Genomic DNA, 25582 nt, shown 5'->3' on the forward strand with positions numbered 1-25582 from the left:
ATCAATAACTAATCCTGCAGATTGCTAAGAAACCTAAAGGTGAAAGTGGTAGTTCAGCAATACTTTCAGTGTTTACTCTCCAGAGAGCTCTTGTAGCTCTTCTGGTTTAGAAAGGCCTTCAGTGAGCCAAGACCAGACAATAATTTTGGTTCCTCTGCATCCCTCTTTAAAATAGTCTCAACCAGGCTTTGAATTTAACACCTCCAGTACAATATGTAAGGAAAGAATCAGCACTCTTCGAGCTATTTATTTTGTCTCCTGGTTGTTTTATGTGGAATCTTTATAACTAAGAAGATGTACAGGCTTAATTTCTTAAAAAACTGATGTTGGCTAATACTCTGTCTTGTAGAAAGCAACCACGGTTGGGATCAAATTAAACTTCACCCTTCTGCCTTGTGACTGTTTAGCAGCCTGTTGTACAAACTCAGTAGGGAATAGAACCCATACCCCTGACGGTAATTTTCAGCTGTAGTTATAAGGCCTTTGCTGAAAAAGCAACTGTGCTGCATGTGGACGCACACATGCACACACACTCCTTTATGAACCCTTAAAAAGCAACCTATCACAGGTAGGGTTTGAGCCAGGAGTCATCTCCACAGGGCAGGCATTGCTGTGAAATTGCTGGCATGACCTGGCCTCTTAGTAACTTGTTCTGGGCGTTGGTGGGTTTTGCTCTCTGTAGTCTTCTGTGTCTAACTGTGTATTGTTTCACTCATCTAGACTGTCAACCATTGATGAATCTGGTTCCATTTTATCAGATATCAGCTTTGACAAGACTGATGAATCACTGGTAATGAACATTTGATCTCTGAGAATTATTTATATTCCTGCTCCCTCGGGAATCTCTGCTGTCCTTTATTATTATGGAATTTCTTTATTGCTGTGTTATTAATTAATGTGTTACAGATACTGAGCTAGCATTTTGTAATATGCAGCCACACAAACTATAAGAGACCAGCTTATATATATTTTTTTGTTTCTAGAAGTGAGATTATAGAATTCAGGATTTGGCACAAGGATAAATTTGTTTAATGGATCTGTGAGCTGCGTGTACTAATTTATTATATCTTGACTTATTAAAACCCCAGCTATCAATAAAAAAATTAGCAAAACTCTGTTCACACAGGGCTTATTTGTTGCTCTTAGGGGAGAATAGACTTGTGCCTTATTTCTGAATTAGTTTGGTTCTTGAGGGAAACTTAGTCATACTTCACAATAGGAAGGAAAACCGGTGCTCTGGAACTTCAGCGAGAAGACTGATGAAGGTCTCCAGGTTCTCTGTGATGCTTTGATCCACAGTGGTTAGCATATCTAAACTCTCTGTTACCCTGCTCTCGTGGGGCAGCACCCGTCTCTTAACTTCTGGCCGGGTTTCTGCATGAAAGGTCATCTGATATTTCAATCTTTGATGTTCAGGAGACAGTAGTTTATTGGTTTTCCTGGCTGAAAGCTAGCAAACAAAACAATAAATCAGAAGGTTATTGGAGGCTGGTTTCCTGATGATAACAAAACAAGTGACAACTACTTGTTACATGGGCTAAGACTTTTCTGTCCAAATGCAGTGTTTGGCTAGGGAAATAATTGCCATTGTATAGGTATAAATATTTGATACTAACCTTTTCGAAATAAGGAATGACATAGGATAGATCTGGGATATATACTAAAACTAGAACATATTATTAGCTGATTTTGGAGGTAGACCAAAATGATACCTGTTGTAACTGAAGCTAAATCAAACAACCAGTAGCTAAATTATTTGACCATGCATTGGAGAAGTTAAATTTATTTAGCTAAGCTATAATTTGCTATAGACAACGTTCTGGATTTTGTGTTCTCAGGAATAACCAGAAGTAAGAAAATCACAGTAGCTACTAAAAATGACTGTAAATCATTAAAATAAGTGAAGGGAAGTTAGACCGCAGGAAAAGACAGATATTCTTCAGTGGCGAATGCTTTTAGGACCCAAGGAAGAGAGATGATTGAGAGAAGTGAAACCTAAGCTGGAACTTTTTAAGTGGCTCTATTCTATGAGACATCTGATTAGATAGTAGCAGTCCCTTAAGAGCAAGAATCACATCTGACATGATCAGTATGGTGCCTAACTTTCTGTAAGTTCTAAAACTAATTACAAAAATAATCAGAAACAAAGGACCAGGCCCTGGAAATAATCACGACAGAAGTTGATTCTTTAACCTTTTCTTGCCTCTGTGGTATTCATTCCTGATTCTATTATAATAGCTTCAATTTTGGAAAGAAAACATGTTAATTTACTACAGCTCTATAGCTACAACACTTGAGACCCCCCCTTTTCTCCTCTCCCTAAATTGTGAGTTATGGAGTCCGACTCAAGAAGCCTTTTAATGTTCTCTGTAAATTTACTTGCACAGGGTTTAGGGGAGACCCAACCAAAGAAAGAAATTAATACACTGTAATTTGTCAACAGGATTGGGATTCTTCTTTGGTAAAGGCTTTCAAACTGAAGAAGAGAGAAAAGAGGGTATGTATTTTTTTAAAAAATTAAGCAGTAGTAAGAGTTTCCTCTGGAAGTTCTGCCATGATACTGCATTCCTGACACGTTGCTCTAGCCATTGTTGAATACGTTCCAAATGAATCTGTGCTGGGGGTGGTGTTGGTGTTCCTTGAAGTAGTAACTCAGGACAGAATCCTGTCCCATTTTACTGTTCCGAGCTGCTCTCGCTGCATTCGTTGTGTGGAAAAGGATATACTTGTTTGCTTTGAGTTGTCATATGGATTTTTATGCCAGACTTTTGTGCTCTTAATATAAGCTTCAGATGAAATGTGTGTATAATGGGATATGCAGAGAACTATCTGTGTGTGTTTGTTTAGGGTACTGAATATGTTTCTAAAGACTTCATGTCCTTGGATAGGATTACAGCTCTACTTTTTCTGGTGCTGTCATCTAAATTTTTCCAAAGCTTGCTGGTTTCTTCAAGGGCACTAAAGGCATTTTGTGTTGCTACCACTTAAGCTACACGTGGAAATAGACAATGAGAGAGAGTGTGTTGTGTGTTACTCACGTAGCTCTGGAACCTGGGATTTGCATCCAAGTTGTCTAATGGGATAAGTTTATCTTTTGTGCTTCACATCTTCTGCTTGGCACTAAAGTTACCGGTGTTCGCCCCTCTCTAGCGATCCAGTAGCCGACAGTTCATTGATGGTCCTCCTGGACCCATAAAGAAAACTCGTTCCATTGGCTCCACAGCCGACCAGGTAAGAAGAGTCAGGCCAAGAGAATTACGGTCTTGAACACATCAAAGATTGTGGCCCCAAGCATTAACAATTCTGAGTCAGCATTAATTACACTGTTATTTTGAGAGGCATTGGTGAGTTTTTATGTAATAGGACCCTTACCATCCATATGAGTGGAGTTAGTTTGATTAAGTAAACAACCATCAGTTTTATGCTTGATTCTTAGTTGTTTATATGTATATATCCATGTCTAAAATGTGACATTTTGACTTAATAGTGATTTGGGTGGGTCCTTAAGTCCTGACAAAGGAATTTTTCACACACTCCAAAACCCTATAATGGAGGAAAAATTAGATTCAAATGTTCGTCCTTCCCTCATTACAACTTTTGTTTCAGGGGAATGAATCCATAGTTGCAAAAACTACAGTGACTGTTCCCAATGATGGCGGGCCCATTGAAGCTACGTCCACTATTGAAACTGTTCCATGCTGGATGAGAAGCCGAGGGAAAACAGGTCCGCTGGGTTTGTGGCTGAGTTGCCTGTGTAAACAGCTGGTAAAATTTGGGAGAATCGCTTTCTTAGAATCTTCCTGAGGCAAGGGTTGGATGTTTTGGGTGGTTTTTTACTGCTGCTTATGGAGGGCCAGAGCCCTGTGTCAAGTCCCACCCGGGTGCCAGCCTGGCCTGTGCCACTAGTGCCTCGTTATTCTTGGTACTGCTTTTTTTTTTTTTTAATGTAGAGCCTTTTCTATTCACTTCTGATTATGGTTATAGATTACTGCTTATCTGCCAATTATATTACAATTGACTTTACAATTCAGAAGGAACAAAATACGTAAGATTTAAGGTTAAGGTTGCTTGTCTTCTAGGTACTTTACAGCCTTGGAACAGCAACTCCACCTTGAGCAGCAGGCAGCAGGAGCCACGCTCTGAGACGGACGGTCCCAGCACGCCGCAGAGTAATGGAGGGATGCGCCTGCATGACTTCGTCTCCAAGACGGTAAACCTGGGGTTCTGTCACCCTTTGAGCACCTTTAATTTTTTAACTGTGGAAGTATATACACCAGGAACAAATTTAAATAGCTTAGCATTACAAAGTTAAATGTCAAATTTCCTTCCTCCTGCCAATCCACTCTCCAGGGGTCACTACTGAATTACAGAATGTATGTAGCTTTCCATTCTGTGAGAAATAGTACATTCAAAGAAAGCGACTTTTCAGAAGGAGTTGTTTGTACTTTTAAGTGATACATATTTGTGTTTTGTGCTTAAGTAATAGCATATTTTAACTTGCCCCTTCTGATTTCCTCATAAAAACCCAAGCAAACTGACAAGCTCAGAGGAATTAACTAACTTGATGGGGCCACATGACGGAAAGTGGTGTGGTAAAGATGGAGGGTTTTCTGACTCCGTGTAAACGAGTCCTTTCCACCACTGTACACTGTTCCCTTCCAGCTGGGTAGCCTTACGCAAGTTAGTGGGCCTCTTTTTTGCTTCTGTTTCCTTAAACAAAACAAAACCTATTTTATAGGATTATTGTGAGAATTACACAAGCAGATATGTGTAAAAGGATTAGACAGTTGTTCAGCACATGCTAAGCACTAGTAAATGTTGGTTGGTGATGTTGATAATTTTGTAATTCATACCACTCTATTCCTTCCACCCCCTTTCATCCTTAGGTTATTAAACCCGAATCTTGTGTTCCATGTGGAAAGCGGATAAAATTTGGCAAGCTGTCTCTGAAGTGTCGAGACTGTCGTGTGGTCGCTCATCCAGAATGTCGGGACCGCTGTCCCCTTCCCTGCATTCCTACCCTGATAGGAACACCCGTTAAAATTGGAGAGGTACGACCTATGGGAAGCATCCTTGTGTTAGGGCTTCTTAGCTTTTCTAAAGCTGAATGTCAGTTTTTGTTCTAGAAGTAATGATGCCAAGTATGTTTCCTCCCATGAATAATGAATAGAAATTATAAAATGTTAACTTGCAGATGAGTCCTGTTTGGGTTTGTCTTTTTCATAATCTTTCTAGACCAAACTCTTCCATACACGCCCTCCCTTCCTACCCTCTCTTCCCCTTTCTCTCTCCTTCCCTTCTGCCCCCCTCACCCTTCCTTCTTTCCATCCCCTCCTTTCCTCTTTCCCCTTCCTTTTCTCCTCTTCTTTCCTCTTCCCTCCCCTCCCCAGCTTATCCTGTTTTGTAAAATTTGAAACATATACAAAAATAGAGAGATTAGTATAACTAATCCCTGGTTTCTATCGTTCAAATTCCATAATTACTAATTCATGTCCAGTCTTGATTTATCAATACTTCCATCTCTTTCTCCTGGTCCTGTCTAATGAATTATTTTGAGTTGAATCCCATCCAACATAAAATTTCATTTGTGAATGAATATTCTTTCTTTTACGTTAGAGGTATTCCATACTAGGCTATTAAGATTAGGTTGCTTATTTCTAAAAATTGATTCAATCCATTGAGAAAGTATTTATTATACAAGCAACATTAGGAAGAATCAAATCAAAGCAAAATGTCTAAGCTGCTACCCAGCTCTCGGCAAATCAACTATTATTCTTCCCTAATCTTAAGAGTTCTTCTCTGTGCAAAGATTTTATTTTTTTACAAGTCTTCTGTACTCTGATATAGTACCATGGAATTTTCCTCTACAGGTAGGTTGGTGTCAGAATCAATTGAGTTGTGTTAATTTTCCTTACTAAGAATAATTTTAAAGGTTTTCTTTTTTAAAGTAATGAATTAGTTTATATTAAAGGCTATACCTGCTATCTCATTATTGCTCGTTTTCGGATGCCCTTGAGTAGAAGAGAAACAAGGATGCAGTTGTAGCTAGTGGTTTTGTTACTTGTTCATGAAAAGTGTGGTATCTCTGACCATAAATCAGTCTGGTGTGGAGGTAGGGAAAATAATTGAGTGTGTCTGTCCTAATGGATGCATTTGGAATAGGAATTTAAAAGTAGACTTGATGTCCCAGCCTGAGTATTAGTCTGGAAGTGGTTCTGCCCACTGGCCTAGACCTGCTGGTCTAAGTGGTATAAATGATACTTTAAAACTTTGCCTTTGCAGGGAATGCTGGCAGATTATGTGTCCCAGACCCCTCCAATGATCCCCTCCATAATTGTCCACTGCGTAAATGAGATTGAGCAGAGAGGGCTGAGCGAGGTAAGTGTAAATGTAGGAGAGGGTGAATTTGTTACTTGTGTTAATGCTTAAGAGCTTCTTAACTGAAAGTATCATCTTGATAACAGACAGGCCTGTATCGGGTCTCAGGCTGTGACCGGACAGTAAAAGAACTGAAAGAGAAATTTTTCAGAGTGAAAACTGTACCCCTCCTCAGCAAAGTGGATGACATCCATGCTATCTGTAGCCTCCTGAAAGACTTCCTTCGAAACCTCAAAGAACCCCTTCTGACCTTTCGGCTAAACAGGACCTTTATGGAAGCAGCAGGTAAGGGCATATCTTAATGCTTGAGTGTGAGTCCCACAAGGGGCAGGAAGTTTTGGTCTTTTCATTTGCAGTTTTATCCCCACCTTGTAAAGTGCCTGAAACACAGTAGATACTCAAATACTTTGATAAATAACTAGATCCATATTGCCCATGCCTGTCCTCTCCACGTCTAAACTGTATAGGGCTCTAACAGCTTTTTGTTGTCACATGGTCAAGTTTTAGGTTCTCCTTTTGAACTTGGAGCCATCTTTGATTCCTTTTCCTCACACTCCACATTTAATCCATTGGTAAATCTTGTCCGCAAAGATCTTATAAACTATAGCTGAAATTTTACATTTGTCACTCCTATTACTGCCACTCTTAACATCTCTTGCTCTGGAGTGATGTAAGAACCTCCTGATTTTTCTGTTTCTACTCTTGCTCTCTGTGGTATGATCTTTATACAGGAGCAAGAGTGGTCCTTTTAAAATTTATATAATATGGCCCTGGCTGGTGTGGCTTAGTGGATTGAGTGCCAGCCTGCAAATCAAAGGGTCACCTGTTCGATTCCCAGTCAGGGTACATGCCTGGGTTGCAGGCCAGGTCCCCAGGGCGGGGCATGCGGGAGGCAACCTCACACTGATGTTTCTCTCCCTCTCTCTCTCCCTTCCCCTCTGTCTAAAAATAAATTAATAATCTTTAAAAATAAAAAACAATTTAAATTATATGATGTCTGTTCTGTCCTTAGTATCTTCCAATGGCTTCCCTTCATTGACGGAATAAAACCCACAGTTCTTAGCATCCTTAGCATGGCCCAAAGACCCTGCATGATTTGGCTCCTGACTATGTCTCCAGCATCATTTCCTTTGATGCCCTTCTTTCTTTCCTTTCCAGTCACATTGGTTGTCGTCCCACCCTGAGATGATATTTGCATGATTTGCTTCTTTATTTCTTTCAGATTTCTTTTTAGATATCTTGTCCTCAGAAATATCTTTCCTGACCACCTTGTCTAAAATAACAGCTTTCTAGCTTCTGGCCTGCCTTATTTTATTACATGTGTTGCTACTTGGTAGATACTTGCTGTCTGACTAACTCCTCCAATAGTTCTGGCACACAGTGGGCCCATAAACATGTTCTGTGAACAAGTACCTTCTTGATAACTGTAGTCAGGGCAGTTGTATGTCTGCCTTCCTGACGCACAGGTTGCTCGCTGCTTTCCCTGACTGCAAGAGCTGCTTTTTAAAAGTTCTGATTTCTAATATTGAACTGTTGGTCAGTATCCTGCTTGTTAATGAAACTAGAGTCTGATGCAGTCATGAACCTAATCAGAAGTTTCGGGAGCTTACTGTATAGATGAGACTTTGTGGTCGATAACTTGGAAGCCTGCTGTCAAGGGAAAGAAGTCTTAGGCCTCTCGGTGCTTTCTTTTCATTTACAGAAGTCACAGACGAGGACAACAGCATAGCTGCCATGTACCAGGCTGTTGGTGAGCTGCCCCAGGCCAACAGAGACACATTAGCTTTCCTCATGATTCACTTGCAGAGGTGAGCACAACAGAAAGCTGTTTCTGGGGGTTAGGGAGTTTTCCAAGGGAAGGTAATGTGGCCTGTGTGTTAGGGAGGTGAATGTTTTCTTGTAGAACTTATATTTTGGTCTGTGTTTAAGTGGAGGAGCAAGTCTTCTAATTTAATGCTCTTTTGCTTAGAGTGGCTCAGAGCCCAAACACTAAAATGGATGTTGCCAATCTGGCTAAAGTCTTTGGCCCTACAATAGTTGCCCATGCTGTGCCCAATCCAGATCCAGTGACAATGTTACAGGATATCAAGCGTCAACCCAAGGTAGGCAAGCGTATATATGTGTGTATGAACTTGTGTGACATGATAACGTGAGACCCAGTGAGAGGTAAGCCCTGAGATTCGGAAGTTTGCTGACATGTTCGGTGACTCTTAGGTGGTAGAACGCTTGCTTTCGCTGCCCCTGGAGTACTGGAGTCAGTTCATGATGGTGGAGCAGGAGAACATCGACCCCATGCATGTCATTGAAAATGCAAATGCCTTTTCAACACCACAGACACCAGATGTTAAAGGTAAGGCCTGAGTTGTGCTTTTTAAAGGGGCCGACTCCCTCTCCACTTTTGGTCATGTGCTCTCAGCTTGCCTTTGCTAGAGTTGTTTGAAATTCGTATTCTTCAATAAAAATTCAATTCATTTTGAGAATTCTAACATTAAAAGGAAAATTTATACAGTTCTTCTATCCTGATTTCTTTTTCACTTTTTTATGTTCTTCTTTACCCATATGGAAATTTTTTAAAGTACACACTACATTAATTTATATATAACTTGTTCTTACTATGTTTCTTGATATGTTTTACCAACTTGATTTCTTAAAAGCTTTGCCAGTTTGTATTGCCACCAAAAATGTGTGAGGCTGGTTTCATTTCATCATCACTGGCATTGGAGATCTGTTCTTCCATTATAAGGGAGCATATTGTTTTTTCTAGTGTAGGTAAAAATCGAATGGTCAAATGTTAGATTTGTGAAGTTTGGAGTTTGAGAATGTCCTAAATCAGGAAGTGAATGTCAGCTGTTCATTGAGCAGTTGCCTGCATAGTTCAAAAGACACACTGGTATGTCACACATGAGGATAAAAATGGTCCCCGAGACTCTGCTAGGTCTCTAGCCTTAGCTCTTAAGTGCTTCACAGGGATTCCAGCATAAAACCAGCCTCTTATAAGGGTGCTTTCTTTTTTTCCCCTCCTATAAAAATATGTCTTACCTTTGACTGAAGTGAGTTTACTGGGGCCCGTGACCACTCCTGAGCATCAGCTTCTCAAGACTCCTTCATCCAGCTCCCTGTCACAGAGAGTCCGCTCCACCCTCACCAGGAACACGCCCAGGTATGCAGAATTGGCTTGCTTAGGAAAGTAAAAAATTACTGCTCCCTTACATTTCATTCCCATCATACCGAAGCTAATTGAAAGAAAGATTGAATTAGATCTTACCTAGTGATCAGACTTTAAGAGGAAACTTGGAGCCATAAGTTTCCCCCTTTTAAAAGCATCCAGAGGTCTTTACTGTTTCCCCTCTCATCTCAGGTGGCAGAGCAGCTTACAGAGTAGATTTCGCAGGGTCTCTACCTGTAGTGGATTACATTGTCATGTTATCATTGTTCATCTACCATTTTTTTATAGGTTACTTTTCTAGTTTATTCTCTTTTTCTTTAGATTTGGGAGCAAAAGCAAGTCTGCCACCAACCTAGGAAGACAGGGCAACTTTTTTGCTTCTCCGATGCTCAAGTGAAGCCATGTCTCCTGTTGCTTACAGCATCTACTGACTGCAAGGAAGGGCACACCTGTACTCTGCTCCGCAGCCTCCTGTACTGTTACTGCTTTTAGCGTTCTCCAGGATTTTAATCAAGTTTAATTGTGCATGGGGGTTTTAAAACTATATATATCTTCCTCTCCTTCTCTTCAAGTAATGTAATATGAACACTTTGTGCTGTCGCTGGGAACTTTTAGATGGGAGATCTTTACAGGAATAGTATGGAATTCACTATGATTTTCGGGGGGTGGGGTGGGGGTGGGTCTCGTCCCTTCGGCTTAAGCTAAATACTGTTCACGGAATGACCTTTCTCTGGTGTTATTTAGAACCAATTTCCATGAGACAGACAGAGGCCCTACTTCTCCAGAAAGATTGACTTGCCTCAGGGTGGAAGGTGGGAGGGCAGGGTAAAGAAAGGTTTGGACAAAGGATATAGGATGGCTCTCTCTGAGAATTCAGAAGTTCTCCTTCCCTCACTATGAACTGGAGCTGTAATACGGAGCCTTCATAAAAGTGGGACAGGGTGAGGACAGGACTAGCGATGGGTTATGCTTAGCTTTACTTTGCACTGATTAGGGTTAGTAGTGTTAAGTGGCACAGCCTTCTAAAATTGACACTACAGTTACATTTATCTCTAATGGGCCGCTGGCTGGACTTTGGGTTTGGTTGGGGTCAAACCCAGTTTGTTCATAAGTTGAATTCATTCTAATGCATGCCCCCCCAAGTCCCCCCAGTGGTCAGTATGCTATTTAGCATCCCAACTAACGAGAGTAAGCTATAGGGGAGAGTGTTAATATTTTGTATGGCAAGAAAGGCCACAGTCAATTTGTCTTTGCACTTTGGATGCTGAAATCTTCCTGTGTAACATAGCCACATCTAGATAAATATGAGTGTTTTCTTTTATTAAAATTATTTTCAATGTACAAATGCTTTCTTCTATAGAACGTTTATGACCCACATTGACCCTTGTCTGTAAAACACATATTTGGAATAATATTTGGAAAAAAGTAAATAGTCTTTTTCAAAATGATTATGAGGTTGGTTTTTCTTCTAGACGTAATCTTTAAGACATTTTTAGAAAATAATTTTTCCTCCAAGTGTTTTGAGTCTGTTCATCTCCATTCCCTCCCCTACCCCAACTTTGTCTCCACCAGCAGTGTGTTTCTTTGTTTCTCGTCCATGCTCTTGTGGTCCAAATTGAAGGCCTAGATCCGTCCCTATGACTGTTACCCTCTAATTTGAAGAAACTACTTTAAACAAAAACCAAACTTTTAAACAAGTCTTTAGGGACCAGAATGGTGCAGACTTAAAAAGAAAAAGACTGGTTGGCTGGCTGCCTGGAAGGAACATCCTTCACTGCTGGGAGTGACTCTGGAGTGAGCTGGCATGATTAACTGAGGGCACCTGCACTGGGAACTCTGAGGCTGGTGAACAGAATGTATCTGAGATTGAACGTAAACAGTTGCAGGCTTAATATGTAACTGTGGAGAGGGGAGGCAACCTACTGGCTTTTTTCCGAGGAGGTGACAGCTCTCACAGCAGGGCCCATCTGCCTCAGCGAATTGACAGAGGATGGGTCCCCTCTCCCCTTCCTCCTCTTTACACACACACGCCTGTTAGGTTTTGGTTTTTTAAACTTTGTCCTAGATGCCATCCCTCTTCTTACATCTCTGCAAGCCTAGTGTTGGCCTGGCTCCATATTTGCTGTTCTGTAGTATCTCCCCGAGGTGCATTTTAAGTCACTAATGTGGAGGAAGTAAATGGATTGTATAATGTTAGTGAAGGCAAGACTTCCCTATGCAGGAACTGATGGCCCATTAACGAAAAAGGAAATGGTCCTGTGTGTCAAATGTTGGCAGCCAGTTACTCAGTTTTGGGCTAGGCCAAGAGACCTTAGCCATGAAAATAATTCTGATGTTAGCAAAGGGAAATATGTACCCACCTTCAGCTTCTTTAACAGCACTTCATGTGGAATAGCTTGACTTTCCACTCTCAAGGGCTTTCTTAATTAAATTATACGTCCTTGTGTGAGATCTGCAGAAAGCGTTCGGTGCTTTGGAGTGGCTGTCACCCCTATTGTCTGCTCCTAACCCTTTCTGCTGCTGCCTCTTGCTCCTCCTTTAATGCGGTTGAACTTTACTGTCCCACTTGCTAATACCCAGAATCTTTAAATCTGTTCTCCTTTATCAATCTATGTAAGACTCCTAAGTTTGATGTTTATTTAACTGGGCAAGCATTACATGGTTTGATTTAGCAGCAACAATTTGCATTTATTACTGATGTTTAATGATTTCTCCTTCCTTAAGAAGGTTAATTCATTGCTTGCAGAAGAAGGCAAGAAGGCATCAGTTATTTATTTATTTTTAGAGAGAGGGGAGGGGAAGAAGAAAGAGGGAGAGAAACATCAATGTGTGTTTCCTTCTTGCACGCTTCTAGCTGGGGACCTGGCCCGCAACCCAGGCATGTGCACTGACTGGGAATTGAACCAGCAACCCTTTGGTTAGCAGGCCCGTGATCAATCCACTAAGCTATACCAGCCAGGGCTTAGCATCTGAGTTTTGATCAGAGGACTATAGGGTGCTCAGTTGATTTACTGTGGTAAAAATAGTCTTTTTCTTTTCTTTTTTTTTTTTTTAACTATAACCTGAACCTGTGGCATTGAAAGGGGTCTTGAATTTTTTCTCCTGCAGGGCTGAGCAGTTTTCCTTTATTTTATTATATTTTTTAAAGTATATTTTATTATGTTAATACAGTTGTCTTTTTAAAGTTCATTGTTTTGATCTTTTTCTTAAGTCCCTTTAACTTTTCATGTAGTAACGGTTTGGTGATGATGAACTCCTTTAGCTTTACCTCCTTTAGCTTTAGAGGCACTTTTTATCTGCCCTTCCATTCTAAATGATAACTTTTCTGGATAGAGTAGTCTAGGTGTTAGATCCTTGCTTTTCATAACTTTGAATACTTCTTGCCAATCCCTTCTTGCCTGCACAGTTTCTTCTGAGAAATCAGTTAATACTCTTATGGGTATTCTTTTGTAGGTTACTCTCTGCTTTCCTCTTGCTGCTTTTTTTAGACTTCTTTTTAATTCTAATTTTAGTATATGTGCTGCCAAAGCGAGCACTTCTTTTTAATTCTAAAGACTTTATTTATTTATTTCTTAGAGAGGGAGAAAAACATCAAGGTTGGTTGCCTCTCATGCGCCCCCTAATGGGGAACCTGGCCCACACCCAGGCAGGTGCCCTGACTGGGAATTAAACCAGTGATCCTTTGGTTCTCAGGCTGGCACTCAATCCACTGAGCCACACCAGCCAGAGCTTCTCTTGCTGCTTTTAAGATTCTCTCTCTTTTTACCTTTGGCATTTTAATTATGATATGTCTTGGTGGTCCTCTTTGGGTCCAGCCTGTTTGGGATTCTGTGCTTCCTGGACTTGTATGTCTATTTCCTTTGTCAAATTACGGAAGTTTTCTTTCATTATTTTTTCAAATAAGTTTTCAGTTTCTTGCTTTTCCTCTTCTCCTTCTGGCATCCTTATGGTTTGGATGTTGGCTCATTTGGAGATGTCCCAGCGTTGTCTTATACTATCCTCAATTTTTTTCTTTAAATTCTTGTTTCTTTTTTCTGTTCTGGATGAATGTTTATTTCTTCCTTATGTTCCAAATCATTGATCTGAATCCTGCTTCCTACCCTTCTCTGTTGGTTCCCTGTGGATTTTTCTTTATTTCACTTAGTGTAACCTTCATTTCTTCCTTTATGTTGTTGCTCTACTCAGTGAGTTCCTTGAGCATCCTGATCACCAGTGTTTGAACTCTGCATCTGATAGGCTGGTTATCTCCATTCACTTAGTTCTTTTTCTGGGGTTTTGTTCTGTTGTTACTTGGGCCATATTTCTTTTCTCCTCAGTTTGGCAGCCTCCCTGTGTTTGTTTCTGTGTATTGGGTTGAGCTGCTTGGACTTCTGTAACAGGCACATGTAAAGAGTGTGGGGCGGAGCCTTAGGTAATTGCCAGGTTGGGGTGACCGGCTTCACCACTTTGTGGCTCTCTGGGGGGGGCCTCGGAGATGGGAAAGTGCCACTGCCCGGCTTCTGGGTGTTATGCATGACCCTTGCCCTGTTTCCAGCCGCTTTACCCACTTCCCCTATGGGACTGGTGCCCTTCCAGCTGTTTCCCTGGTATTGAATCCCAGAGTGGGTGTGTTTGTGTATGTTTTAAAACCATGAAGTCCCGTTAAGTGAAGTTTCCTGAAAATTCAGCAAGTTATTCTGCCACCCCAACCCCATTGGTTTTTATGGCCAGAAGTTATGGGGATTTATCTTCCTGGAGTTGGAACCCTGAGCTGTGTGGTCTGGCCTGGGGCTGGTATCGCTTGCTCCCAAGGTATCCTTCCCGATTTTTAACCACCACACATGAATGTGGGACTGCCGGTGCCCATTCCGCTGCTGCTGCTGCTGCTGCTGCTGTCTCCATGCCACACTGTTCCTCCTCACCTCTCCGCCCTCCTACCCATCTGTATGGATGTGGCTGTATGAAGGATTCTTTAAATCCCTGGTTGTCAGACTTCCATACAGTTTGATTTTCTGACAGTTCTGGGTGTTATTTTGAGATTTAGTTGTAATTCCTTTTTGTGGTTGCATGAGGAGGCCCATGGCTACCTATACCTCCATCTTGACTGGAAGTGGGGTCTTGAATTCTTATATTCATGGTTAAATTATTGGATTGCACAAAGTGACAAGTTGTGCTGAATGAGTGCAAAAAGCAAAGATACCAGGATTGTTGGGGCGTGTTTTGGTTTGGTTTTGTTTTCAGTTATAGTAGGGCCTCCCACCCGCCTCAGTCTGCAGGTAGATAGGCATGCACACGTGCCTATACGTATGTTGTATGATGTCCTGTTGAGAAAGCATTTGGGAGACCCACTTCTATGCCTGGTGCACCAAGTGGTTTGCTTAACCACACGTTGCCTTCTCTTGGACCCGCAGCGTGAGCAGGGGAAGAGCTATTGTGTAGTCCACCTCTGAGAGGCAAGGGTAAAGAGTTGAGTGTTCAAGTTGTCACGGCTCACACAGTAGGTTCTTGGACGATGTGCTTTAATGATAGTCTTCGTCATGATTCAAGCTGAAGCCACTGATGCAAAAAGCTTTTCTTAAGCACGCAGGGTCGGGCACGTTAGTCATTGTGCTTTTGTATAAACAGGATTTGGAGAATGGCCACTTAACCTACGATCTTAATAAGTTTTAAAAGTCTGCTCCCTGAGGCTGGTATATTTTGTAAATAAGTGAGGGTTGTAGTCCAAGAGGTCCTTAACTTGTGTAATTCATTAGATTCTGGTTCTCAGAGTTTGTGTTTGTTGATGTTTCTATTCGTGAAGTCAGGTGGAAGACAGCTTGACATCACCAGGAATAACCTTGTCGTGGGTGGGAGCCTTCTCCTCTGCAGTCATGTGGGATGAGAAAAGAGGCCACTTTTCAGGGACTCAGACTTGGAAAAGGAATTTTTTCCCTTTTGTCTACCTTCTCTATAACTTGCCATGCTTCGTCTGCTTGCATTGTTTTTATATAGAATCACTCTCACACCTCACATGGTCGGACGCCATGTGTGTGCTGGGTCAGACACGTGTAAATGGGTGGTTAGGACTTCCCATAAAGAGCTTGCCAGCTCCTATCTTCTCTGGTCTTCAGTGAAGATGGACTTAAGAACTGATTCCCCACAGAGCCGCTAGGAAAAGTAACTGATTTACAGTATGCTGAGTGCTTTCATTTGCCATCTTACTTGACCTTACCACACCCACGTGCGGTGGGCAGGATTGGCGACATCATCCCAATTGACAAATTCAGAGAGATGATTTGGCTCAAATTCCCACACATGAATTATAGCTTAGCTGGGATTAGAATCTGGGGATTGCAACCCAGCTCTGGAGGTCAGCTGTGGGGCTTGCTATTTCAGATTTATTCAGCATCATGGGCTTGTTAATAATTTACTAGGTACGTATATGATTCCACTCAAGGCTGGGTGTGGATCTGCTATGTACTCTCATCAGATGACTCAGAAAGAGCAGGGAGGCCCAGACCCCTGCGCAAAGCATTTGGGACAGGAGACTGTCTTCACAGTTAGGTGATGGTAGAGTGGAAGCCCTGCGCTTGGTGGTCCAGGGCCGTTTTCTTTGTGGGAGGAGGAGGAAGAGCTGGTGTGGGTGCTTGAGGGTCGCTGCTGGTGGGAGTCTGTTCTCAGGCCGCCCGTGCGCATCTGGTGTGCCCTGCAGCTCAGAGCCAAGAACAGGCAAGTCTCTGAACCAAAGCCACCAGCCTGCTTTCAGAAACGTGTCAGTGGATTAGCTTATTGGCTTTCCCCCTGAGTGGCATTAGCTCTCACCCTGTCTCATGCTCACCATCTGGCTTTGAGTAAGAAGTCTTTGAGCGATCTCTCTTCAGCAGTCTGCTCTGTGCCAGGGCTTTCTGAGGGCTTTCTCCCTGAGGCTGCCCGAGAAGAGGTAGTCAGTTTGTTGTGTCCACATGTTTGCATACCTGAGATCAGAAGAATAGTTAGGGCCTCAGAGGGGGGAAAAAAAAAATCAGCTTCAAGGAGAATGAGTCTGCCTGGGTAATGGCCAAAACTAACAAGTGAGTCTGTCCTTAGGTGAGTTTTTTAAGTGGAGTTACTCCTGCCACAGAGCGAGTTCTTTCTGCCTGTCGGAGGATAGTTCGTCCAGTTGTTAGTACAGTGAAGGAGATAAAGGGGCAGGAATTTTTCTTCCTTATTGGAAAGCAAAGCCTAGGGGTGGAGGTGCTTAAATGAACCACCTCCCGTCCTCCCAGGGAGCTGGCTGCTCTCTCCTTCTAGGTTAATATACATTGACTGAGGCTAAATGCCTGATGCTTCTGGACAGAGTCCAGCCCCTCAGCAGAGCAGCCGCACTGTGGAGATACAGCTGCTGGCATTAAAGGGCTAAGCCTTTTCCAGCTGCTTTGCTTTAATGGGAACTGCCTGCGGTCGGCAGCTTAAAGGGGCTGTCTTAGCCCGATTAGGAGGAAACGACTAATCTCTGCATCTTCTCCTGGCACTGGCCTGGAGACTCTGGGGCAGATAACCTGGCAGGGTGGGAAGTGGTTGGGTAAACGGTGTTGGAGTGCTAGGTGATTATCTCCTCAAGAATGGTGGCCCTGGCTTGGCCTGGCTTGTGCTTTGTTTGCTCTCCATGAGGAAAGTGGGGTTCTCTCTAGCAGGTTCCCTGGCACTGAGGGAGGGAGATGTTCACAGAGAGGGGAGGCCTGCATCTTTAAAAGCTGAGCTGGCAACAGATGTGCAAATGAGTTGAGAAGCATATGAGGGCAACGGCATCCGTCCCCCTAGAGGAAGGGGAAGACTTGGGACCCTCCAGCGTGCCCCACGTTGGCCCTCCGTTCCCCTGTCCTTTAAAATCTGACTTAAAGAGCCAAGATTTGAGAGAGAAATGATCATTTCCTTCATCATAAGATGCACTTAAAATACATATTTTTAATGTCTGAGAATTGGCATCTTACAAATACAGTGCAGTGATTTGTTTTTTTCTTAGAGGCTCATAAAATGGTGGTGCATCTTCTCATCAGTGGCACTCGGGTTGGAAGTGTCAGCTGTTTGTGGGAGATCAGCCGTTGGCTAGGTCAGATATGGAGGCCAGGGACCTACCTGCGTCTTAGCTGGGGAGACATTAGCACTGGGCGTTCCCTCATGTTGGAGGGAAGCTGAAGTGTAGGGAAAGCGAGGCTCAGCTCCAGGCCGTGGGGCACGGGGGAAAGCCATCGATCATCGGTGAGGCCAGGGCCAAGATACAGTGCATCCCGGTGGGGTTCTGAAACCCCAGGAAAGGACTGAAACACAGGGTGCTTTAACACAAAAGAGGTCAGAAGTGTTAGACACTCTGGGCAGGGACTTGGGAGTGCTTACTGCAATCTTTTGTCCCGTTTGCTCACCAAATCCACAATATCAGAGGAGGGCTGTTCCTCCCTGGAAACTGGGTGGCCATGGTTTGGGGACCTACAAGGATAGGACAGAAGTTAAGGAAACTATTGTCCTGAGGTGAGAAGTAGACTAAAAATAAAATTTTGTTTAAAAAGGTCTTCCTGTTCTGTAGAGAGAGGTGTTCAAATAACTCTGGAGGTCAGTGCTGAGGGCTGTGGGAGCTCAGGAGGGAGGGAGCTGGAGGCTTAAGAGCCTAGGAGATGAGACGTTAAAGCTGGACCTCAGGGTGAGCAGGGCAGCTAGATAGGGCCCGGAAGCGTATTCCAGGCTAGGGATGTGCCTCCAGCCTGGTGTGCCCTAACCAGACACCCTCGCCTCTGTCAGGACCGCCTCTCCTTTGATTGGCTGGCTGGGCCCTGTTTTATCTGTCCGTGGGGTAGGGTGGGCTTGTTGGTCCCTGCCTCTGTCTTTGGCAACAACTGCCCCTTTATCTGACTTAGAGCTCTGAAACAGTTTTTCATTTGCTCCTTTTCTGCCCACTAAGTGCTGCCTATTAATTATACCGTTGGACTCCCCACCCTCATAATCAGCCTTCACGAGCTGTGCCTCCCCTCCGCAGCTTTTGCTAAGTATGTGACTATGCTCAGTGTAGCTGGCACTCCCTGAGACTCAGTCACAGATCTTGGCTGTGTGGACCCCCTGCCTCAGCTGCCCAAGTGGCCATAGCTTGGCCCGGTGCCTCATCTTGATTAGCCCTTCGCTTCCTCGCTTCGTCTTCCCGCTGACACTACCGGGCCTGGCGCTGGCCGCAGGTTAACATCTCTTGTGATAAAGGAGCACTCCTCTCATCCTGCTCCAGATCTTGGAGAGCAGCGCTGGGGGCCCAGAGGGACTGAGGTGATCCCCCCTGCTGACCCAGCTGATTCTTCCATCGAAACCCCAGTCACCTCCTTCCAGATTGCTTGGCCCCTTTATAGCTCAGAGATCACAGGTTCTGATCTGTGCTGCCTCTTAACCCCTCAGCTATGATGATGACCGCTCCTTTTTTGTTTACTTAGCTGTCGTATGCAACTCCAGGTGCTCCAAGCACTGCTTCTTTTCACCTCTTTATGCCCACCCAGCCTCCTTACCTGAATCTCCCCCAAACCAGCTCCCGGCCACCATCACGCTGATGCCCCACTTCTGTGTTCTCATTGCCCACTTTTGGGTTTGATTCTTGACTCCTCTTTCCTCTGGATCCTCCTCTCTCAACACACTCATACTCACACTCTCTCCTTTCTCCAGCTAAACCCGGGGTATGGGGAGGGAGTGATCCCTTTTTTACTAAGAGCTGGGCTGCATTAGAAACCACAGGGGGGACGGCCAGACTCATTGGCAGAGGGAATGGCAGTCCACTGCGACGGTGGTAGAACCCGCCACCGCTGATTGCGCCCTGCCTTGGTGCCAGGTGTGGTGTGGGGCACAGACACTCCACTTAGTTCTTCCGGCCCTCTTAGGAATAGACCCCATTTCTGGATGAGGAAAGTGAGGCTCAGGATCCTTAAGTAACTTGTTTGAGTGCACACAGCTATAAGCGCCTGAGCCTGCATTTAAACCCCTTCACCCCCAAGCCCACCTTTATGTAGTCGTCCTCTTTCAGCCTCGGTCAACAGAACGCTTTAGGCCATAATGATTTTCTTTGTAGAGTAAGTCTCTGGACTATCCTCAGGCCAAGGAGCCCAAATGTGTCCCAGAACCTGGCCTTTCGTGGGCTCTCTCCCTTCCACCGTGTGGTCCCAAATTAGACCTGTCCTCTTTACACCCCGAGGTAGCAGTGGGGGTGGGAAGTGGAGAGGGGCTTCCTGCCAACCAATGGGGAAGCGCCAGCCTAGGCTCTGCGTTGGCATCATCTGCTCCCGCTAAGACAATCATCAACATAAAAGGCTAATTGTATTAATCACCAAGGCACCCGTCAGGGGTCCCCCTCCCTTTGGGGAGAATTATGAATTGCAATTGCAGATGGCTCTGCTGATTGAAGGCCGGGCTCAGCAGGGAGAAGGGCCAGATCAGATTACACACCATTAATTAAAAACTTCCCCTGACAAATGGGAGGAAGGGAGGCACACCATGGGTCTGCCTGGTGGGGTCTCTGCCCCACCCTGTGCTCTTCACCACCCACCCAAGCCCAGGGACTGTGGCCATGAAGCCTGCTGCCCTCAGCTGGGACCGCCGAGACCCGGCTCCCTGAAGGCCAGCCTCTCCCTCATCCAAACAGATGGCCGGCTGTCCTTCGAAAGGGCTGCGGAGAAGGAGAAGCTCGCCTTTGGTTAGGTTACGTGTTCTTATCTAACTTTGGATACTCTTCAGATTCTAACCTAATTCCTCACTCCTCACAAAGCTTGTCTCCTTGTTCCAGTCTATGCCAACGGCACAGCTTCAAAGAACTACCATTTGTGAAAGTAGCCCCCAGCTGTCCCTTACCCTTCAGGCCATCACTCTAACCCTTTTGGCCTGAAGTTCCTGGGACAGAGGTTACACAGTTGGCTCTGGAGTAGGGGTGGGGACTCAAGTGACTGTGTGCCCTCTTCTCAGCTACCCCTGCCGGCAAGCACTGGCTCCTCAGCTGCTGTCATCTTGGCTCATTTGGAGCTGAAAGTCCTGAATTCTCCTCTTGATCAATTACTACTTCCCCTCCCTCCCAGCCACCCAGCCTCAGTCACTCATTCATCAGACTTTTATCGAGCACCCAGTGTGTGTTCGGCTCTGGGGACGCAGAAATCATTTGTCTAGGAGCTTAAAGGCCTACTGCAGGAGCGCCACCCCTTGCCCTCTTCAACCTTCTAGTTCCTGCTGCCTTCCATCCCTGGCTATAGCTTGTATAAGTCCCCCTGGAGCGCTATTTCGGAAAATTCTAAGCTGGGAGCTGGGGAGACCTTAGGGGGCTGTGGTTCTGAGCTGGGTGACCTTTAGCAAGTCAATCACATCCTACACACACACACACACACACACACACACACACACACACACACACACACACCCACCCAGCTGTCCCTGCTCATAAAAGGGCACGAGAAGCCCTGGGCTCTGAGGTTGTGAAGATGGATGAGTGTGGCCCGGCTTGGAGAGATGTGAGAAGTACTCTACGTTGACGATGTTACAGAACACTGAGCGTGGCTGCTGTGTCCGTGAGCACCGGGGCCCAGTTACTGCCCTGGTCACAAGATGGGCCCTGCCACCCAGGCCTTGGAAGGCTTTGGCAGCCCCTCCCCTACCCCCAGCGCCTTTGGAGACATCGTGGAAGAGGACCTATCTATTGCATGAATTTGGTTGCTGCATCTCAGAATACCATGGTGATGGGCGCCATAGAGATGAGAGAACTGACTTTTATTGGCTTGCCTCTTCATTCCAGGGTCCCTCCCCCTATTCCCCCTCCTTCCCCACAAAGCTTCACTCATCCCACACACACAAAGCTCCCAGGTCAGTACACCCAGCAGAGGAGGAGGCAGAGCCCCCGGAATTGGAGCAGATGAAATGAGAAAAGCCTCCTCTCTGCCTCCCTCTCAGTCATTTCCCTCTCTCCCTTCTCCCCCCTGTTACCAACAGCAATTGTATTCGAACCCAATAATTACAGTAATAGCAACAATAATCGTCATTTATTGGCTTTATTTTTCTAACATTTTAACTTCCAAAAACAATTTTCCAATTTCTCGTTTGTTTTCACAGTCTCTGGGGGAGGCTTGTGCCCATTTAACAGCTGGGGAAGCTGGGATCCAGAAAGGCCCCCAAGTCACAGGCGGAGTCGATTATTGCAGCCTGTAAATACTGACAAACCGACTGAGACTCTGGTAGTCCTCGGAGGCACTGAACTGAAAGTCTTGGTTTCCTGGGTCATTCCTTCAGTCCCTGAAGATCTGAGAGTGAGGCTAGGCATAGCTTCTGTGGCCCAGGTCATGGACCAAAAGCTGGGCTGGGCCTGTCCCCTGTCAGAATCGTCCCTGTGAAGGGGACTGCAGGCTGGCAGACAGGCAAATACCCAGAAGGACTTGCCCTGGAAAAGGCCCATCTGGCTCGAACCTTCCTTGCCAGAAGCCTGCCCCGCTGCTAACCCAAGAAAAGCTTCCTCTCTGTGTCAGCTCTTCCTGTCATTTGGGGGAGGGAGTGAGGAACGAAGATCTACTGGAGGTTAATCTCTGTCCTCGGGAACACCCCAGTCTGAGGGGGAAGCCATGGCCCCCAAAACCACACCCAAGAGTGGAGACATCCTTCTGAGGAACTCCGAGTCTTGGGAAGTCTGGCCCATCCCCCCCAAGGGTGGGGTGAGAAATTAGGGTTCCCTGAGATCCCTTTAGTCCACGGTCTCTAAGCAGACTGGCTGTCTGAACTCCAATTCCTTTTTTCCAGGACGTGGGGATCTGGCGTCCAGGTGGATGAGAGAAGGGGAGGGCAATCATGAATTCCCCTCCCTCCTGCTGTCGCATTAAGAGATGGAGGAGGAGGAAACTAAACAGATCTGCTCCCCTCATTCTACCTAGAAATGTGATGCCTGGGAGAGGGATGGGCATCCTCTGCCCACCCCATTAGGGCAAGAGGCCAAGCCTCCCTACACACCTTTAACCACCTCCCTTTCCCCTGAGAAAACCTGAGGTTTGGTCATGCCCACGTGCTGCTCACACACAGAGCTCCTCTCGGAAGTCTGAGGGCTGGGGCCAAGTTCTATGTTTTCCGACACACACTCAGCAGGTGGGTGTCTGCGGAACTGGGAGTCCTTTTTCTGGGGCTCCACCTCCACCTCCACCACTTTCTCCACCTCTGCAGTGCCTATGAGGATGGCCAGTCGCTGGGCCAGGGTCTTGGTGTCAGGGAACAGGATGAAGTTGTAGATCAGCGAGGCCAGGACAGCCCCTGTCAGGGGCCCCACCCAGAAGATCTGAGGAGGCAGAAAAGTGGGGACCCAGCTTGAGAGCTATCAGGATCCTAGGGTGGCTTTGGGACCCCTGCCTGCTTGCCCAGTGTTGACCTGTCTCCCAGGAGCCCTTGAGCTGTCTAGAAGGTGGCAAGTTTGAGAAGCACGAGTGCTGCCCCTGCCCCAGAGTCCCCGCAGGTGAGGGGATCTTGCCTCCCACCAGCGCTGCTGTCTCCTCACCACTCCTTCCTCCCGCCTCTCGCCTCCCCTGTTCCGGGTCAGCAGCCCTGGCTGGTGCTGCTCCTGTCTTTGCGGGCGTGTGTGTTTATTTGTCTTTTTCTTTATCCAAGTTTGGAAATTGGCCCAGCTAGAGAAAGTGAATGAAGAAACAGCCAGGACTTGAGGCCTGGGGCTGTGACTCCTGCCCTGGCCCATTTCTTGCCACTGACACTTGGGCTATTGGAGCTGCAAAGAGAGGAAGTACGAGCCAGGACACCTGCCCTGGTCTTCCAAGTTCAAGGAAACCTTCACTGGGGGTCAAGATGGTCTGTGGCAGGGAGACTTGTCTGACTGCTGCTGGTGAAAGCCACAGTCCCTACAGCCCTACTCGGCCCCCTCCCCTCCAGTGGCTGCAAGCAGAGAGTCTCACCCAGTGGACTTCGAACTTCCCAACGACGACGGCAGGACCGAAGGAGCGGGCTGGGTTCATGGAACAGCCAGTGAAATAGACCTGGGGAGTGGAGTGAACGACAGTTCAGGGTGTGAAGAGGCTTAAGGCAGGCCTGGGTGGAGACAGTCCCCTCTGTCCTGTTTCAGAACCCCAGTCCCAGCCTTGGCCTCTGCAGCACCATATCCTGGGCCTGGAGTGTGGGGCATAGCCTTGGCCCCAAGGCATGAGGGCCTCAGGGAGGGACATTTCCTGGCCTTCCGGGCCCCTGCAGCCCCTCCAGGGAGGGGGCTGTGTATGCATATGCATGGCGTCCTTCTGCCCCTTACCCCAGTAAGGTGGCCCAATGCCACAGAGACCCCAATCATGGCGGCCGGGGAGCCGGATGTCAGACGGCTGTCGGTGGACGCGAAGACACAGAGCACCATCTGCAGCGTCAGAACCAGCTCCACTACCACCGCCTGGCCAGTCGAGACGCTGCTCCGGATCTGAGTGAGAGGGCTACACTGGGGTCCCCGGCTTTCTGCCAGAGGGTGGTGACCCGCCCCCCCCCACCCGGCCTCATTTCCTCGCTGTAAGGGGGGACACCTCGCCGCCGCTGGTCCCAGGACTGGAGGAGGACTGTGCAGGGGGTTTGGGTCAGCCCCAGACACTTGCTTCCAGGCAAAGTAGGGTCACCCCTCCCTCCCCAAAGGTTGGTTGGGGCCAGTGATTTGGGGGGGTGGCAGGGGCTCAGGACTGGTGGGAAAGGGGAGGCGAAGAAAAGTGGAAGTGCATGTGTTTGCAAGCTGCCTGGGGGAGGCCCGGGTGAGAGGGGAAGGAAGAGATGTGGGGAATCTGGGGGGCGGGGGGTGGGGGTAAAACAGGCCTTAGAGTTCTGGGGAAGGGGGGACATGAGGGGCCTTGAGGAGGAAGATGAAGAGCATGCAGGGTCCCTGCCACCACCCCAGCCCTGCCCTCCCTGGCTACCCCAACCCTTAAACGCCTGGTCCTCCTCCAACCCCTGCCCCTTAGTGTGGCTTGTCCCATCTGTTCCGTGGGCCACAGTCCCACACCTGCCCTGCCTGCACGAAAGCCACACACAGTCCAATTCCCCCGCGTCCGGGGCCCGGCACTGAACAGGTGTGAAGCACGTGCCTGAGAGGTCACCGTCTGCCCCTCTCCGCCAGCATGACGGCCTGCCACAATTACACCTGTGCAGACACCTCCCTCCTAGCCCTCCAGGCGCCTCTCCCTGCACCTACCTCATTGACCCCAAGGGTCTCTCGGATGTCCCCTGGTGTGACCCTGTAAAGCAGAGCAGCCCCCACAATGGCCCCTGCCAGCTGGGCAGCCACATAGGCCACAGCACGGGGCAGAGAGATTTGGGAGCCCACAAGGTAAGCCAATGTCACCGCGGGGTTGACGTGGGCCCCACTGGACTTCCAGGTGACCTGCACAACCATGGCTGTGACCAGGTTGAAGGTGATGGTGATCTGCAGCACAGAGGAAGGTACCGGGGACCAGCGCATAGCCGACCCCACACCAAAGAACACATACAGCCCTGTGGCCAGGAACTCGGCAAACAGCGCCTTGCTGACGGCCATCCAGAGCAGGTGCCCCAGCATCCTGGCCAAGCTGTGCCCTTCTGACTCCACTGCGTCTAGGTCCTGGTGCCTTGGCTGCTGCCTCCTCTGCTCCCAGGGCCTCTGCCTGTCCCCCACCTCTGGTCTCTGGTCTCTGGTCTCAGGTCTCCAGCCTGCTCTGGCGGTCGCACTGTGGACAGGCTTCACCAGCTCCCACCTGCAGCCCCTCCACTGCACTGCTGCCCCGGACCATGCTGGGCAGACTGGCGGGGATCGGGCTGGCAGGGTTTTGTGTATCTGGGTGAGTGGAAAGTTTGGAGGTGGCACGAGGGGGGGCACTCACCTGCTCCACCCTGAGCTCACCTGACAGCTGGGGGAGGGGGCAGTCTTGGGCGCTGAACTGGAACCTCCCAGGAGGTTTCTGAGCTGGATGGGCCTAACTGTGCTGTGTGCCCAGCCTGAGGGCCGCAGGTGCAGGAAGAGGGCGGGGGGCGTGGGGTTCCAGGGTTCCCATGTCCCGATGTCAGCTTAGCTGGTACAAGATTGCTCAGGTACCCCGGTCCAAGGCCTGCTTCAGA

General features: G+C 46.8%; 2 protein-coding genes across 7 annotated transcripts in view; one reads left to right on the plus strand and one right to left on the minus strand.

Annotated features, from left to right (window-relative positions):
• The window catches only part of RACGAP1 (Rac GTPase activating protein 1), an 80488-nt gene extending 69496 nt beyond the window's left edge, over positions 1 to 10992 (plus strand). For all 6 annotated transcript variants that reach the window (XM_024575505.3, XM_045184126.3, XM_024575506.3 and 3 more), the window contains 13 exons: positions 721 to 790; positions 2444 to 2497; positions 3151 to 3231; positions 3607 to 3724; positions 4080 to 4210; positions 4887 to 5051; positions 6283 to 6378; positions 6465 to 6663; positions 8081 to 8186; positions 8348 to 8480; positions 8593 to 8728; positions 9430 to 9538; positions 9866 to 10992. In XM_024575505.3, the coding sequence (XP_024431273.1) occupies positions 721 to 790; positions 2444 to 2497; positions 3151 to 3231; positions 3607 to 3724; positions 4080 to 4210; positions 4887 to 5051; positions 6283 to 6378; positions 6465 to 6663; positions 8081 to 8186; positions 8348 to 8480; positions 8593 to 8728; positions 9430 to 9538; positions 9866 to 9941 (1474 nt within the window). In that variant the 3' untranslated portion in view covers positions 9942 to 10992. The remainder of the gene's footprint in view (positions 1 to 720; positions 791 to 2443; positions 2498 to 3150; positions 3232 to 3606; positions 3725 to 4079; positions 4211 to 4886; positions 5052 to 6282; positions 6379 to 6464; positions 6664 to 8080; positions 8187 to 8347; positions 8481 to 8592; positions 8729 to 9429; positions 9539 to 9865) is intronic.
• Positions 10993 to 21521: 10529 nt separating this feature from the next.
• On the minus strand, positions 21522 to 25196 carry AQP6 (aquaporin 6). Its single transcript, XM_045184355.3, has 4 exons — positions 24684 to 25196; positions 23769 to 23927; positions 23422 to 23502; positions 21522 to 22796 (listed from the first exon to the last, which is right to left on the minus strand). The coding sequence occupies exons 1-4, from the start codon at positions 25044 to 25046 to the stop codon at positions 22470 to 22472; spliced, it is 930 nt and encodes a 309-aa protein (XP_045040290.2). The 5' UTR covers positions 25047 to 25196; the 3' UTR covers positions 21522 to 22469.
• Between the last annotated feature and the right edge of the window lie 386 nt (positions 25197 to 25582).

The sequence above is a fragment of the Desmodus rotundus genome, chromosome 3, assembly GCF_022682495.2.
Source record: "Desmodus rotundus isolate HL8 chromosome 3, HLdesRot8A.1, whole genome shotgun sequence".
Classification (NCBI taxonomy): Eukaryota; Metazoa; Chordata; class Mammalia; order Chiroptera; family Phyllostomidae; genus Desmodus; species Desmodus rotundus.

Coding starts and splice junctions, on each gene's coding strand:
- AQP6 (XM_045184355.3), bottom strand. CDS start 25,046: ATGCTGGGGCACCTGCTCTGGATGGCCGTCAGCAAGGCGCTGTTTGCC. Junction 23,503..23,768: donor CATTGGGCCACCTTACTGGG/GTAAGGGGCAGA, acceptor TCCACTCCCCAG/GTCTATTTCACTGGCTGTTC. Junction 22,797..23,421: donor GGAAGTTCGAAGTCCACTGG/GTGAGACTCTCT, acceptor CTGCCTCCTCAG/ATCTTCTGGGTGGGGCCCCT.